Source organism: Hippocampus zosterae, chromosome 4, assembly GCF_025434085.1.
Source record: "Hippocampus zosterae strain Florida chromosome 4, ASM2543408v3, whole genome shotgun sequence".
NCBI classification, from domain to species: Eukaryota; Metazoa; Chordata; class Actinopteri; order Syngnathiformes; family Syngnathidae; genus Hippocampus; species Hippocampus zosterae.
The window spans coordinates 4,407,284-4,424,074 of NC_067454.1; the positions used below are offsets into that span (position 1 = coordinate 4,407,284).

The window sequence follows — 16,791 nt, forward strand, 5'->3', positions numbered from 1 at the left end:
ATTTTTATTTTAATTTCAACAATCTTAAGAATTTCTTTTGGTTCATTTGAAACAGGTATATCACATGCAACTGCTTATTCACTTGACTTTTTCTTAAACAGAAGTCTCCTGAGTGCAAATTGATTGATTTGAAACATAAAATGTATCACCATGACTTTTCAATAGTCACAAAACCTTTGACTCGAACAACAGGGAAATGAACAAGCAATACACATATCCACAACTGCAAGGATCATTTGAAATATGACATATCAGTCAATATAAACACGGAGTGATGTCTTGTTAACTCCTGAGTGATGTCTCGTAGAGTGCTACTGCCCTCTAGTGTCTAAATGCTATTACTCATTTAGTGAATGCTATTACTCATTTAGCCACTAGAGGGAAGCAGTACTCTATGAAACAATCACTCACCAGTCTACGAGACCTCAGTCAATGCAACACGTGTTCCATTGCGACCAACCTGCGGGCCAGACGGCACTGATTTTATGATAGGGGCCGAGGGCCGGATGAAATTCGACCGCGGGCCGGATTTGGCCCCCGGGCCGGACTTTGGACATGCCTGTCTTAGTGTGTCCATATATCCTGTAAAGCACTTTAAAAAATGGCTTTGACATACAGTATTAACTCAGCAGAAGTCTGTTGTGAATTTGACTTTGATTGCTCTTTGACTTTGAGAGTTGGGGCCCTGAAATTCACTCCACAAACATTGTCGCATGAAATGTTTTCAAATGCTTCCCGTGCGCTAGGAGAATTATACTTGACATAAAAGGCTTAACTTGAACAAAATTAGCAAGGCAATTGACAGAAAAATTGGAGTGAAAAATCACATTGAAGAATTAAACGCACTCACAAGGCTTGAAAAGGATTTTGTCCGTTTTTAATGTACTGAGTTTAACTAGCAACGAAGGCAATAACACAAGCTCACGAGGAGACTTTCATGAAATGTTCACAATTCACACCGTGGTAGTATTTGGCTGTCATCCAAAGATGAAAGTATCATTAGTTAGGGTGTGATTCCACTAAATGACTTTCATCACGGGGACAGTGGCTGGCGATGAATCACCAGCTGTGATTCTTACTCTGGTTCTTAAGCACAATGAAGATAATACATCTTCATTATAATAATACTGAAGATAATCGGTCAATCAGGGTATAAAAATGTTTTTATGTTTGATGAGCTCTTCAAAAATAGATGATGGCAAATTATAAAAAAATATATATACTGTATGTATCCCGCAATATTTCCATCTTGTATTTTTGGCCAAACGTGTTCAAACTGAGCCATGATAACGTGGAAAGTGTGTTCAAGTCTGTGAAAGGGGCCTTTGAATTTTGTTTTAGAATCTTGTGTGAGTGACAGTATGTCTGCAACAAGGAAACGCCCAAAAGACAAAGCGTGACATGAATTCAATTCAAAGATGATGGTTGTGATTTTGACAAAACTGTAGAAGTAGTTGCAGGCCGACTGAACCCACCCACCGTCTTTGCTGGTGTCACACGGGCATTAAGATGGGGAGCAAGTAGGAAGCAGGCAGAAAACAGGTCTTGGGATAGATGAATGCAATTTACAAAAAGCTTCCCATTCATTTTCTGCCTCTGGAATGTCTCCAAGCTCATACCCACGCGCAGCTCGACGTCTGGGCAATATGCCGCCTGTCTGTAACGCCACATTTTTCATTCTGGTAGTCATTGGCAATGTGCAAATGAATGAACAGAGGATTAAAAAGCTCGATATTTGGAATTATTGCCGAGGATATGAAATGTGGGAAGTTACGCACGTGTGCCGGTGACAAACACTATTTGGAGAAGTATATTGTGGAATAATAGCGGCCCCGTAGTCCGATGGTTAGCACGTCGGCTTCACAGTGCAGAGGTACCGGGTTCGATTCCAGCTCCGGCCTCCCTGTGTGGAGTTTGCATGTTCTCCCCGGGCCTGCGTGGGTTTTCTGCGGGTGCTCCGGTTTCCTCCCACATTCCAAAAATATGCATGGCAGGCTGATTGAACACTCTAAATTGTCCCTAGGTGTGAGTGTGAGTGCGGATGGTTGTTCGTTTCTGTGTGCCCTGCGATTGGCTGGCAACCGATTCAGGGTGTCCCCCGCCTACTGCCCGGAGGCAGCTGGGATAGGCTCCGGCACCCCCCGTGACCCTAGTGAGGATCAAGCGGTTAGGAAGATGAATATTGTGGAATAGTAGCCTGTTGCCAGCCAATCAGTCGCAGAGCACACACAAACTTATGGCGATCAACGCTCACAATCACACCTAGGGAAAATTTAGAGTGTTCCAGTATATGCCTTGCATGTTTTTGGAATGTGGCAGAAAACCCACAAAGGCACGGGGGGGGAGAGCATGCAAACTCTAAACAGGAAGGCCTGATCCAGAATCGGAACCTGCACCTTTGCTATTTGAGGCGGACGTGATAACCGGTTGCCCACAGTGCCGTCCTACACACACATACTTGAGTGCTTTACACACTTGTGTGTGTGTGTGTGTACTCAGTTACCGCAAAGCAGCATAAAGAGAAATGAGATGAGCCCTAAGACCTCTGTAGCCCAGAGCAGAATGCCTTGCAGCATGGTTATCAAGTTGACTTCAGGGCAGTGTTTTACTTGTCAGAAAGCTGGCCACTCAATTCGTAATGCAGTAGTGCCGCCTGATACCGTGAATTCCGAAGGCAATATCACAAGAATTGGGCGGCCCGGTAGTCCAGTGGTTAGCACGTCGGCTTCACAGTGCAGAGGTACCGGGTTCGATTCCAGCTCCGGCCTCCCTGTGTGGAGTTTGCATGTTCTCCCCGGGCCTGCGTGGGTTTTCTGCGGGTGCTCCGGTTTCCTCCCACATTCCAAAAATATGCATGGCAGGCTGATTGAACACTCTAAATTGTCCCTAGGTGTGAGTGTGAGTGCGATTGGTTGTTCGTCTCTATGTGCCCTGCGATTGGCTGGCAACCGATTCAGGGTGTCCCCTGCCTACTGCCCAGAGACAGCTGGGATAGGCTCCAGCACCCCCCGCGACCCTAGTGAGGATCAAGCGGTTAAAAGATGAATGAATGGATGAATATTACAAGAATTGTGAAACTCATACGCTGCGATATTTCCAAGATTGTTGCATCCCTAATAATGACCATCTACTTTACAGCACAGTTGTTTTTCCCTGTATTAGAATACACATGAACTTCAATAAAATAATTACCGTAACGCATTTTAGCTAGGTGCTTGTCAAAGGGTGAAGTACCTTTTAATACTGTAAGACACTGGAATGTCTACTGTACTGAATGTATATTCATTCATTCATCTTCCGAGCCGCTTGATCCTCATTAGGGTCGCGGGGGTGCTGGAGCCTATCCCAGCTGTCTTCGGGCAGTAGGCAGGGGACACCCTGAATCGGTTGCCAGCCTATCGCAGGGCACACAGAAACAAACAACCATTCGCACTCACACTCACAACTAGGGACAATTTAGAGTGTTCAATCAGCCTGCCATGCAAATTTTTGGAATGTGGCAGGAGACCGGAGCACCCGGAGAAAACCCACGCAGGCCCGGGGAGAACATGAAAACTCCACACAGGGAGGCCAGAGCTGGAATCGAACGCGGTTCCTCTGCACTGTGAAGCCGACGCGCTAACCACTGGGCCGCCCCTGTACTGTATAGTACAAGAAAAAAAAATGTACAGCTAATTGCGCTACTAAGTCATTTTAATTTGACCCAACTATCGGGTTGCTTTGTACAACAGCCCAATTGTTTTTCGGGTCAGAATGGCTCAAGGAGTGTATCGTCCCTTTTTGACCCAAATTGTGATGTTTTTCGACCACACTTAATGATAATGCCCCTAAAACTTCCTATGACTTGCTATCCCATTCTGGCCAATTAGTATTATTCAAGCAAGGAGTTAGAAGAAGTGCAACCCCCCACCCCCACCAACCCCTGAGATCTCATTACCGTGTAATAGCGACAGTGTTGGCCAATCGACCTGTGCCTCCCATTTCATTCCCCTCATACATCACTGCATTCCCCGTAGGAGGGAATTAGTCTGAGTGCGACTAGTGCTCCTCTGTCCATCGCTGTTAATATTAATAGGACAAAGAAGCGTGTTTAGCCGGGCTTGAGCAATCTGTCCGCAGCAAGCAAGGCTAAGTCGGGTTCTGGCGCTAAATTCGTTGCGTCATTAGCAGAGCGAGTTGAAAGCTGTGCAGGTGATTCACATCCTTCATTTTGTAGACTCTGGGGGTGGTGGGGGGGATTTCCGTCTGTTGCTACTTAATTGGCACGGTTGTATATCATATTTATTGTATTTTGGGAAAGGCCAGGTACACCGAGAATAGCTAGTCTTTATTCATCAATTTGCTATAATGCTGCCCTGCGATTGGCTGGCAACCGATTCAGGGTGTCCCCCGCCTACTGCCCGGAGACGGCTGGGATGGGCTCCAGCACCCCCCGCGACCCTAGTGAGGATCAAGTGGTACGGAAGATGAATGAATGAATGAATGCTATAATGCTAGTCCTCATTATGGTCATGGATGAGCTGGAGCCTATCCCAGCTGACTGTTACACCCGAGATAGGTCGCCAGCCAATTGTGGGGCACATACATACGCAAAACAAGCATTCACATTCACACCGACTGACACTTTATCCGACGTCGCTGTGTTTGTTGAGGTTTTCATCCAAACCTGTACTGTGCCCCTCCCCTTAGTTTGGGGCTTGCTCCCCCCCCCCCCCCCCCCCCCACTTCCACATGTTTTCTTTCTCATCTCAGAAAATACTGGCTTCCTGTTGTGTCTTGTCTCTATCGGTCATTGTTTTGAAATCTCTTGGATGGGTTGTAACTGTGAATTTCATCGTCCTGTACTCATGACATGTGCAATGACAGTAAATGTGATTCCATTTCATATTTTGGGAAAATGGGAGGAAGCCCGTGCGAGGACGGCTGAGATCCAAAAACAGGTTCAGCCCAGTGACTTCTGAATAGGAAGTGTTAGGAAAGTCAGTTATTTGTGTTTCATCCAGACTTGGTGATAATACAACACGTACGACATATTCTTCTATTTCATGCCAGTTCTGTACTTTTGCTCATATGTGACAGTTTGAGGCTGTCAGTCAACATGAAGCTATTAGATTTTTTTTTGTTTCTAATAGAAATGCTGCTGTATTTGATGTGTGTAATGTGGCTCAAGTATGGCTCCCAACGGGGCAATTTCACTTCTCTATGTCTGTGTCTCAGTCTTTGGCTCATGCTCTCAAGGGGGGCGGGGGGTCCAGACACACTTCACATCACATTTGGTAATTACAGCGACTGCTGCTCCAGAAACGCCTTCTTGCCCCTTCACAGCAACAGAGACATATCCATCCACCTGCTCTTGATGCTCCGCAAACACCGGATGAAGAAGTGTTTCTATTCCACCTCGGAATAGCTTCAACTTGTTTTGCAAAAAAAGTCACATTTGTGAAAGCGGTTGGACCCGAATGCAGTGACTTGCGGGCAGATGTTTCGGTAGGGAAGAAAATATTTTACAGCAATTGATTTTATGGCTGAACCGGAATTGGGACAAAATGAGGCGTTAAGACTCTATATCTGTTTTGTTTTGTTTTTTTTATTCGTAGTGCAGCTCTCACGGAGGGGAAGAAAAGGGGAGTGTAGCCATTTTATTGAGTGACAACACGATAAATAGGCCACAGTAATTCAATCAGAGGAAAGCAAACAATTATAGATCAGCATTGTCTCAGTGTCAGCCTAATGATCGGCCTGCCTCTTGCAGAGCTCGTGTCGGTTGTCGAATAAGTGAGCTAATCGTGTTCATGGTCCATTTCATCTCCGAGTGTTGCTCTCTACAGACCAAAACGGTGGAGTCGCCAGGCTGAAAAGCATCGGGAGACAAAAGCAATATCTCTTTCTGTTCTCATCTTCCGACCAGAGCTAATCACAGAGGAGCCATGTTTCACTCAGCTACCAGCATGCAATTAAGGAAACGATAATGTATTCCGAATCATCAAGGGAGGACATTTGCTTTAGGAAGGAGGTGGTGGGTGATAAGCACAAAAGCGGCTGGGGGGGGGGGTTGTTGGGAAGAGCCTTGATTTTTTTTTTCCTTACAAGTCTGAAGGATTTAATTTGATGTTTACATAATCGTTGTTCCCCTCCATCTTAGTTGAAGGCAAGATGTTGCAGCTTCTTGGCTGTGTCGTCTGTGCCAGAGGGCAGTTGCATCGCTTTTTAATTCAGTGAAGCAATAATTAATTGTGGATGGAAAAGAAGCAGAAGAGAGTGCATCTTTTAAGCTGTCCCGGCAATGATCATTTGAGCCAATTAATTTTTGGGCGGGCGGCCCGGTAGTCCAGTGGTTAGCACGTGGGCTTCACAGTGCAGAGGTACCAGGTTCGATTCCAGCTCCGGCCTCCCTGTGTGGAGTTTGCATGTTCTCCCCGGGCCTGCGTGGGTTTTCTCCGGGTGCTCCGGTTTCCTCCCACATTCAAAAAAAAACATGCATGGCAGGCTGTTTGAACACTCTAATTGTCCCTAGGTGTGAGTGTGAGCGCGGATGGTTGTTCGTCTATGTGTGCCCTGCGATTGGCTGGCAACCGATTCAGGGTGTCCCCCGCCTACTGCCCGAAGACAGCTGGGATAGGCTCCAGCACCCCCCGCGACCCTAGTGAGGATCAAGCGGCTCGGAAGATGAATGAATGAATAATTTTTGGGCTGTGCCTCAGTTTTAGGAAAGCAGTTGTGAATGGGCAGCATGGTAAATGAGCGCTTCGGACATCAGCCTCACAGTTCGGAGGTTGTGGGAATGAATCCAATGCCGGGCCTTTCTCTCACATTTCAGAATCTTGCATGTTGGAGTCAATGAAAACTCTAAATTGTCCTTCGGTGTGAATGTGAGTGTGAACGGTTATTTGTGTATGTTTGTCGATATTTGCCCTGCAATTGGCTGGCAACCATACCTTGAACCGAGTATTCTGGTTTCCTCCCACATTCCAAAAAGCTCTCAATTTACCGGTCGATCTACGTCCCAACCCTCACCTATGGTCACGAGCTATGGGTCGTGACCGAAAGAACGAGATCCCGGATACAAGCAGCTGAAATGAGTTTTCCCCGCAGGGTGTCCGGGCTCTCCCTTAGAGATAAGGTGAGAAGCTCAGTCATCCGGGAGGGGCTCAGAGTCGAGCCGCTTCTCCTCCACATCGAGAGGAGCCAGATGAGGTGGCTTGGGCATCTGATTCGGATGCCTCCTGAGCGCCTCCCCGGTGCGGTGTTCCGGTCATGCCCCACCGGGAGGAGACCCCGAGGAAGACCCAGGACACGCTGGAGAGACTATGTCACCCAGCTTGCCTGGGAACGACTCGGGATCCCCCGGGGAGAGCTGGAAGAAGTAGCTAGGGAGAGGGAAGTCTGGGCTTCCCTGCTAAAGCTGATGCCCCCGCGACCCGGCCCCGGATAAGCGGTAGATGATGGATGGATGGATGGATGGATGGATGGATGGACGGACGGACGGATGGATGGATGGATGGATGGATGGATGGATGGATGGATGGATAGATAGATAGATAGATAGATAGATAGATAGATAGATAGATAGATAGATAGATAGATAGATAGATAGATAGATAGATAGATAGATAGATAGATAGATAGATAGATAGATAGATAGATAGATAGATAGATAGATAGAAATAATATCCGTGATCTTTTGATGGATTCAAATGTCATTCACAAATCTCAGAAAAAAAATCTGTGTTCCTAACATGTCGAGCCAGCGTTAACTGTCAGTGAATCACACCTCTTAAGTGTTTCCGCCGCCTTCATTGCCAGTTTACGCTTGGTGGGCGTCACAAAAGTCTGGACGGGAGAATGTCCGCCGATGAAAGGTCCACAAAGCCAGGCTTTTCAAAAAAAAAGGACTTTCTTGCAAAGAGGAGAATATAGCCGATGGTTCTTTTATGTTTTTATCTTTAATGCTTGCTATACTAACTATCAGAAGACTATCTATATATATATTGCGCGTCGTCCCGCACGCGGTCTGTCATCCGTCTGTCCCTTTTCAAAACGTACCTACTTCACCGCGCCGCTGCGCGCCGCCACTGCGCCGCCACTGCGCCGCTCAGGCAGTGGCTCACTACGATCGCGCGGGCATCTTAGCGAAAAAATGTTGTCTACCCACAAGCATTGCAATGAAATTGTTAGTTATTTAGTAGAGCTAAACATCTCTTTATTTTCACGATAAGCAATGAAGATGAACAAAAAGTTGAACCAAGCAACAACACTTTTGTGGGCCGAAGGCCCACCTTACCAGCCTTCCGCAGGAACTAGCTGATGAGCCGCGCGGAGGGCGGCAAACCAGCTAATTCAGTATATGCTCAGTTGAAACTAAAGGATGCCAAAAAGATTGAGTGCATGGGCCGTGCGGCCATTTCTGCCGGCTCGGAACGTCTGCCCCTCAACTATTTGCCTTAACACCTTTAACAGGAAGCTGATGGATTTAACTAGACAATACAAACAACATGGAATTGCTTTCTGGACTGATTATGGCGTGTTTCCAAAAGTCGACGAATTTTAAAGTGGACCTTTTCATCCTTCCAATTTTCAGTATGCGGCCCTCAAATGAAAAAGTCTGGACACCCCTGATCTAGAATAATGCGCTGGAGAGTGCACAACTCAGTAATAATGCCAATTCTGATTGTTTCCTCTGCCCCGGCGTAGTTGTGAATGTCGTACTGTATAACAGTACAGAAGACTGTAGCATAGTTTGTCTTTAGCTTTTCACGAGAAACACACATTCATGCTCAGTCTGCCTTTAAAATCTCATCTCATCTCATCTTCCGTACCGCTTGATCCTCACTATGGTCGCGGGGGGTGCTGGAGCCCATCCCAGCCGTCTCCGGGCAGTAGGCGGGGGACACCCTGAATCGGTTGCCAGCCAATCGCAGGGCACACATAGACAACCAACCATCCACGCTCACACTCACACCCAGGGACAATTTAGAGTGTTCAATAAGCCTGCCACGCATGTTTTTGGAATGTGGGAGGAAACCGGAGCACCCGGAGAAAACCCACGCAGGCCCGGGGAGAACATGCAAACTCCACACAAGGAGGCCGGAGCTGGAATCGAACCCGGTACCTCTGCACTGTGAAGCCGACGTGCTAACCACTGGACTACCGGGCCGCCCTGCCTTTAAAATGTCATTCTTTATATCCTTAGCCTCTCTCAATGTGGATTTCTCTGCCTGTCATCTGTTTTTTTTTTTTGATATCATCATTGTCTGTCACACTCCATGCTTCATGTGATGTCGTTCAGGATGACTGGATGACGCTCCGGTGTCATCCCTACACTCCTTTTCTTGCTCAAAGTGAGAAAGGGAAGAAGAGCATTTGATGAGCACTGCCCACAATTGTGATCAAATTCATACAAACATTGTTTCCTCCTTCCTTTCCGCTACCTCGTGGCTGACGCCTCTCAGCCGACGTGATGCGCTTCTGTATGTTGGAACATCCTTGAACTGGCCCGGGCGACGGTTTGATAGGAAATCAAAACAAACAAGTCCTCCCAATCTCCTCTTGGGATCAAATGCATCTGAGCGTTTGTGTCCCTCCTTCACACCCTGGCAGCATGTGTCGGGCGTAATTCCGGTGCGACATTATGCATCTCAGCAGTAAACGCCATTTTATCAGTGAAACAGCAGACAGCGGTTGGTGAAAATTGTGGCGTCAGCGACCTCGGCGTGTGCATGCGTGTGCGTGTTTCAATAATGGATTTGGACATAAGGATTCGCTGGTCCCGCTCAGCATATAGTTATGAAATCTCCTCACATCCGACAGCCAAGGGCATCCCTGTGCCTCCCCTCTTGCTCCTCTGATAGCTTCATGTCCCTGTGACTCCTCCACAGATTAAAATAGATAAATTCATCCATACGTGATGGGAATGGCTAGTTTGGCAGTTCATGTTTAGTCACATGTAGCTTGTTGATAGAGTTGGTGTTCATCCATCCACCCCAAAACCCCCCCCCCACCCCCACTGATCATTGTCTTACTGGCCCTTCATTGTTATGCACTTGCGAAAGAATCATAAAAGTAAAATACGTTCAGATATATTTGGGAGTACGTTCAAACGTACATGCAAATACATTAGAGCCAACATGTAGGCTAAATGCTAAATGCTAAAAACTTTGCATTTTCCCCAAAATGCTACCTTGATTTGTCAAACTTTGTACCAACTTTTGTCCAGAACTTGTCCGAAGCCTTTAAATGAACAGATCCACCCCCCCCCCCCCCCTCAAACCCCCCAATCCCCCCCACACTCCCCCAGTTTTGAGAATACTGTATATCACGCTTTTGGAGTTAGCTGAAGCACTCAATATTTTTAGTGGGAAATTGTTCCTGCAAATCCAAACTAATAAACTCGAGCCAGACCCAAACTTGATTCATCAAAACTGTATCCACCAAATGTTATCTGTATTATTATCGCTGTAATAAGCTTTTTTTTAGCCTTATTTGGTAGAATTTTCAACCACATTTGCGGCGAACTGAAGGCGATCCATCCTTAATTTGACGGAAATGTACCGAGGCTCTTCACAGTGAAAAAAACTCTAAAAGCGCACAGCGGGGTAATAAATTGTCACATTGTCGGTATTGATCACCTGCTCTCACAACCCACTGCGGATGCATTATGAAAGTAAAACTCATTCTTACTGCATCTTTAATCCGTGCAGGCCACCCGGCGCAGGTCTTTATTGTCATGTAAGCACAGTCATTATCTGTGATGTTGAAAAAGCTCAACAGGGGGGGGGTGAATACCTTGTGAATTGGTATTCCGAGCGATGATAGAAGTCTTTTGTTGTTGTTGTGGTTAACTCTTTTCTAAACCAACAGTAAGAGGCAGGTCTGACGAAAGCAGTTGACCCGCCCCCGAACAAAGCCATCAGCGAGGTTTACCAGTCACCCGTACAATCCACCCCCCTGACCTTAGTCAGAGTGGTCATTGTTTCCAGAGCTTGTTTGTCCCTCCAGCAGTACAAACAACTGGCTCTTCTTTACAAGTATTGATTCATTCACTCATTGTAAACTCAGTGGCTCACAGTGACTTCTAACTCCCCATGCTGATCTATAGCATTGCTTTGCACTCAAAGAAGTCCTGTTGTTGATACTCAATGTTTAGATGGCACCAGATACGGTATGTATCATTCATATTTCAAATATCTCAGCATTTTGAAAGCGGACGTGGAGTCAAACATTCCTTTCGATGAATATCTTCTGCAGTATGCTCTGAAAACAGATGGATTAGCCCGAACTGTTATTCCACGAATGCAATATTAATCAGAGCACCGTATTTAAATGAGAACATGTTATTGCAAAGAGTTGTTTTGACAAGACTTCCACTTTAAACATATACTTGTAATTTCCTAGCTTGACTCGCAACAACATTTTGGTGTTTTGAATGAACAAAATCTGCCTTTCATCTTAATGACCAATACGAAGGCGTGAAAGTATGTCCTGTCCTGCCTTTTTCAACGGAACCTTTAATAGTGTCATTATCACAAGACTAACAAAGCATTAACACGTCACACCAATGAGCCGTGCAGCCGCGGAAGCCCGTAATTAGCCGAGTTCTTTTCCATGTTCTAATTAAAATGCACTTTTCATATTTCTCACAATTGGTGGAATACCCGTTGGGTTTCACCGTTCACGTCAACACTAATTCTGAGATGGATCCTTAGATGCCCAATGACCGTGAACGGGGCTGTTAGCTATGGCACATAGTGGAGTGATTTCATTCGCACCACCCACTGGAAAGCAATCTGGGCCCATAATGGGAAACTCAAATAGCAAATCTGTGAGTATAAGCATGTCTTGAGAAGTCACGAGTCAGCAATAGGCTCACTTGAGCAGCAACATAGTTTAACTGGAGGTCACAGGAGTGACATTGAAGGGGGCGCGATCATAGTACAGATTATTTGTCAGCGTAGCAAGGTCTCTGGCAATGTAAAATGGAAGTGGAGCCAAGGAAAAAGTGTTTGAGGGGAAAAAAAAAAGGAAATGAGGAAAAGAACTACGGTTGATCAAAGCCGCATGATGAGGGGGACAGAGAAAATGAAAAGTCAGATCTTCAACCTTAGTGTTAATGTGATGGCATTCAAGGGACAGATGAGACTTTGATTGTCGCAGCTAGTCTAGTCTGCTGCCGCTACGCATTTATTGGAGTCCAGGTCACAGTAGTAAGAGTACCGCATGATAATTAAAGGCGATCTTGAATTTGCAGCCGTCGGTTGTCACAGTATTTACATATCCTGCCTGAATACACCAGGATATTCAAATCTTTCTTTGCTCAACAGATCATGATACTATACCATACATTGGTTTCAAATTATGTCCGACAGAGTTCACAGACGTAATTGTCAAAGGTCCTTGTGTTTTTCTATCTACCTACCTGTCTATCTATCGATAGGTATTGCTATCTATCTATCTAGCATTGCTAGCTAGCTAGCTACATAGATAGATAGATAGTGAGCTAGCTATAGCTAGCTAGATAGCAATGGCTAGAGAGAGAGAGATAGAGAGAGAGACGTTGGTGATAATTTTTGCCTTGGCAGAGGGCCGTTCCTTCTAAATGTTTGTTTTTATTTTGTTTTGATATTTTTAGAATGTTGTTTTTATCTTTTTTTGGGGTGTGTGTGTGTGATTGTGTACATTATTTTAGAAGCGTTCTGTGTTTTATTGTTTTTGTTCCTGATTGTAGAGTGTCCTTGGGTGTCTTTAACGGCGCTTATAAATAAAATGTATTATTATTATTATATACTAGCTGGTTCGCCGCCCTCCGGGCGGCTCATCAGCTAGTTCCTGCGGAAGGCCGGTAAGGTGGACCTTTGGCCCACAAAAGTGTTGTTGCTTGATTCAACTTTTTGTTCATCTTCATTGCTTATCGCGAAAATAAAGAGATGTTTAGCTCTACTAAATAACTAACAATTTCATTGCAATGCTTGTGGGTAGACAACATTTTTTCGCTAAGATGCCCGCGCGATCGTAGTGAGCCACTGCCTGAGCGGCGCAGTGGCGGCGCAGTGGCGGCGCGCAGCGGCGCAGTGAAGTAGGTACGTTTTGAAAAGGGACAGACGGAAGGACAGACTGCGTGCGGGACGACGCGCAATATATATAGATATACTGTGTATATATATTCATTCATCTTCCGAGGCGCTTGATCCTCATTAGGGTCGCGGGGGGTGCTGAAGCCTATCCCAGCTGTCTTCGGGCAGTAGGCGGGGGACACCCTGAATCGGTCGCCAGCCAATCGCAGGGCACACAGAAACAAACAACCATTTGCACTCACACCTAGCGACAATTTAGAGTGTTCAATCAGCCTGCCACGCATGTTTTTGGAATGTGGGAGGAAACCGGAGCACCCGGAGAAAACCCACGCAAACCCGGGGAGAACATGCAAACTCCACACAGGGAGGCCGGAGCTGGAATCGAACCCGGTACCTCTGCACTGTGAAGCCCACGTGCTAACCACTGGACTACCGGGCCGCCCTGTGTATATATATATAGGCATATATTATTAGTGGTTAGCTATGTTTTAAACTCAATCATTACTCCTGCGTGTGAGAACCAATTTTGACGTTTCATTTTAATTCAACCCATGTCCGTCCGTCAGCCACGTATTCCCCTGACAACAGTGCTACTGAATATCCATAGCCTCATCAAGATGAGAAGGAGGCGGGCTGAAGACAGATTGCTATAATTAAGACTTCATCACCAGATTACCAAAATACCATACATATTGAAAATCACAAGACTTAATGAAGCCTGAACATTAATTTTACTGCAGCCCAATTCATTAGTTGCATAGAGATACACTTAATAATGAATCACAAGTATTACGACGGTCATTGTGGTTTCCCCGCTCCCGTGTTTGAAAGTCATTAGTTGGAAAAGACAGGCAGCGCAATGCTGCTGGTGGTGAAATGATAATTAGTGCTGGAGATAAATCGAGTCAATAAAGTGTCATTAATATTTCAGTGTGGGGTGTATAAGTACGGGAGCAATCAGGCTCCTAATGAGATTTTTTTCCTGAAATATAAAATCAATGGTATTGAACTCAGATTTTCTGTCAAAATATTTGTGTTTTCCAGCTATTGAATTGAATATTGAAATACATTGAGGTCTCACAGCATCTACAATCATAAACAAAACTCCACATGGTTACATAAGCACATGCCTTTCAGATTATTGCAAGATACAAGAAGGAAATGTAAAATATCGCTCCCGTTATCGGTGCACAATATATTTCAACGATTCTTTGAAGGCAGTAACGGCATATGAGTGAGTGATAAAACTATTGCCTGACAGAACTGAGATAGAATCCATTCGCACGTGTTGCCTCAAAATAGCGTGTAAAATCCAAGCCCTGCGAGTGTGGAGTGTTAAGCAATTTTCCTTCTTTATTTCCTCCGTCTTCCCAGCTTTCTGTGAAGAGGGATGCAGGAGCGGCGGCACATGTGTGTCTCCCAACACATGCGTTTGCCCTTCGGGATTCACGGGACGATTCTGTGAAACAGGTAAGACCGAATGATGGCCGCCGTTTGACTTCTCAGCCTCATTTGGCATCACATTCGTCAGCCGTTGTCACTCAGGGATGGCAAACGGGCGCGGCAAATGTTTTGCTGTACAACTGAAGTCACTTGACCAACATCCTGTATGTATTGTATACTGTATATGATACTGTATGTATCTCCTCTTTCATCTCAAACTGCTTCAAACAACAAAGCGTGTGATGGAAAAGTGGTTAGAACTGCATGACTGTCCGTGTTTTATGTTATGTGTTGTGTTTATTATTTTACTTTATGTTAACTGTGTGAGGCGGTTGGGATGAAAATCAGCACCTCCAAATCTGAAACCATGGTCCTCAGTCGGAAAAGGGTGGAGTGCCCCCTCCGGGTCGTGGTGAAGAAGGAGCTGAGCCAAAGGGCGAAGCTCTCAATTTACCGGTCGATCTACGTCCCAACCCTCACCTATGGTCACGAGCTATGGGTTGTGAACGAAAGAACGAGATCCCGGATACAAGCGGCCGAAATGAGTTTTCTCCGCAGGGTGTCCGGGCTCTCCCTTAGAGATAAGGTGAGAAGCTCAGTCATCCGGGAGGGGCTCAGAGTCGAGCCGCTTCTCCTCCACATCGAGAGGAGCCAGATGAGGCGGCTTGGGCATCTGATTCGGATGCCTCCTGAGCGCCTCCCCGGTGAGGTGTTCCGGTCATGTCCCACCGGGAGGAGACCCCGAGGAAGACCCAGGACACGCTGGAGAGACTATGTCACCCAGCTGGCCTGGGAACGCCTCGGGACCCCCCGGGGAGAGCTGGAAGAAGTAGCTAGGGAGAGGGAAGTCTGGGCTTCCCTGCTAAAGCTGTTGCCCCCGCTACCCGACCCCGGATAAGCGGTAGATGATGGATGGATGGATGGATGGATGGATGGATGGATGGTTAACTGTTTTGTAAAGCGCTTTGTTACAGCTGCCGCTGTTGTGAAAGCGCTATATAAATCAGCATGTATTGTATTGTATTCTATTGTATTAGCACATGAGGCCATTAGAACTTCACGACACCGAAATGAAAGAAATTACCGAGCGGGCCTTGTTAAGCTGTAGGAATATTATCTGTTCGTTCAGAACATCTGTGAAGTCAAAGAGGTCCCCCTGACCTCACCCCCAGTGAGGTCCCCCTCACTGTTGACAGAAAAGTCATATCTACTGAATAAACAGCAGAATGTTATCCCCCTTCCAAGGAATAGCTAATGCCCCACCCCGCGATCTGTGCCACATTCGCATACTTCTCACCATGTGTGTGATCACTGTTAATTACGCATTTCATGAAAAGCAGCACATCTCGGGTCACGTTGCTTTCTGCACCGCCAACACCAAAAAGTGTCACTAGACACTTGTCAGATGCGCACGGCAAACGCTTTTCTTCATGTCTCAGGGTATGTACTATACCGCCATGTTATGTATCTTATGTCGAGTAAATCGTCCACGAAATGAAATAGAAGGCATTATCGGTGATCATCTTTTGAATAATAAGGAGAGAATATTTTGACAGGGCAATTAATTCAGACCGAAACATCCAAACACAATCCATATGTATTGATGTAGCGCTTTCATCACAGCTGCAGCTGTAACAAAGCGCTTTTATACAACATTCATTCATTCATTCATCTTCCGAGCCGCTTGATCCTCACTAGGGTCGCGGGGGGTGCTGGAGCCTATCCCAGCTGTCTTCGGGCAGTAGGCGGGGGACACCCTGAATCGGTTGCCAGCCAATCGCAGGGCACACATAGACGAACAACCATCCACGCTCACACTCACACCTAGGGACAATTTAGAGTCTTCAATCAGCCTGCCACGCATGTTTTTGGAATGTGGGAGGAAACCGGAGCACCCGGAGAAAACCCACGCAGGCCCGGGGAGAACATGCAAACTCCACACAGGGAGGCCGGAGCTGGAATCGAACCCAGTACCTCTGCACTGTGAAGCCGACGTGCTAACCACTGGGCTACCGGGCCGCCTTTTATACAACATTGACGTAAAAAATGATCATACGGCAGTACACAACAACAATCAAACATGAGCAATAATACGATTGTAGCAACTATTCCTACACACGCCTTGTCGTTTGAAGCGGATATAGATGAAAGAGAAGAGAATCAGTCTCCTTTCAACGGCGGTTCGGAGACGTCAAGATCACAGCATGCACAGGCCCCCGCGCACGTCTGCTACAAGCTAAGTTTGAAAACAAGCTAAGTTTGAAAGCCGCAGCGTCCACGG

General features: G+C 46.2%; 1 protein-coding gene across 2 annotated transcripts in view; it reads left to right on the forward strand.

Moving 5' to 3' along the window:
• LOC127598895 (protein kinase C-binding protein NELL1-like) overlaps positions 1 to 16,791 on the forward strand; it is a 137,435-nt gene that overhangs the window by 106,824 nt on the left and 13,820 nt on the right. For both annotated transcript variants that reach the window (XM_052062465.1, XM_052062466.1), the window contains one exon: positions 14,442 to 14,537. In XM_052062465.1, coding sequence (XP_051918425.1) covers positions 14,442 to 14,537 — 96 coding nt within the window. The remainder of the gene's footprint in view (positions 1 to 14,441; positions 14,538 to 16,791) is intronic.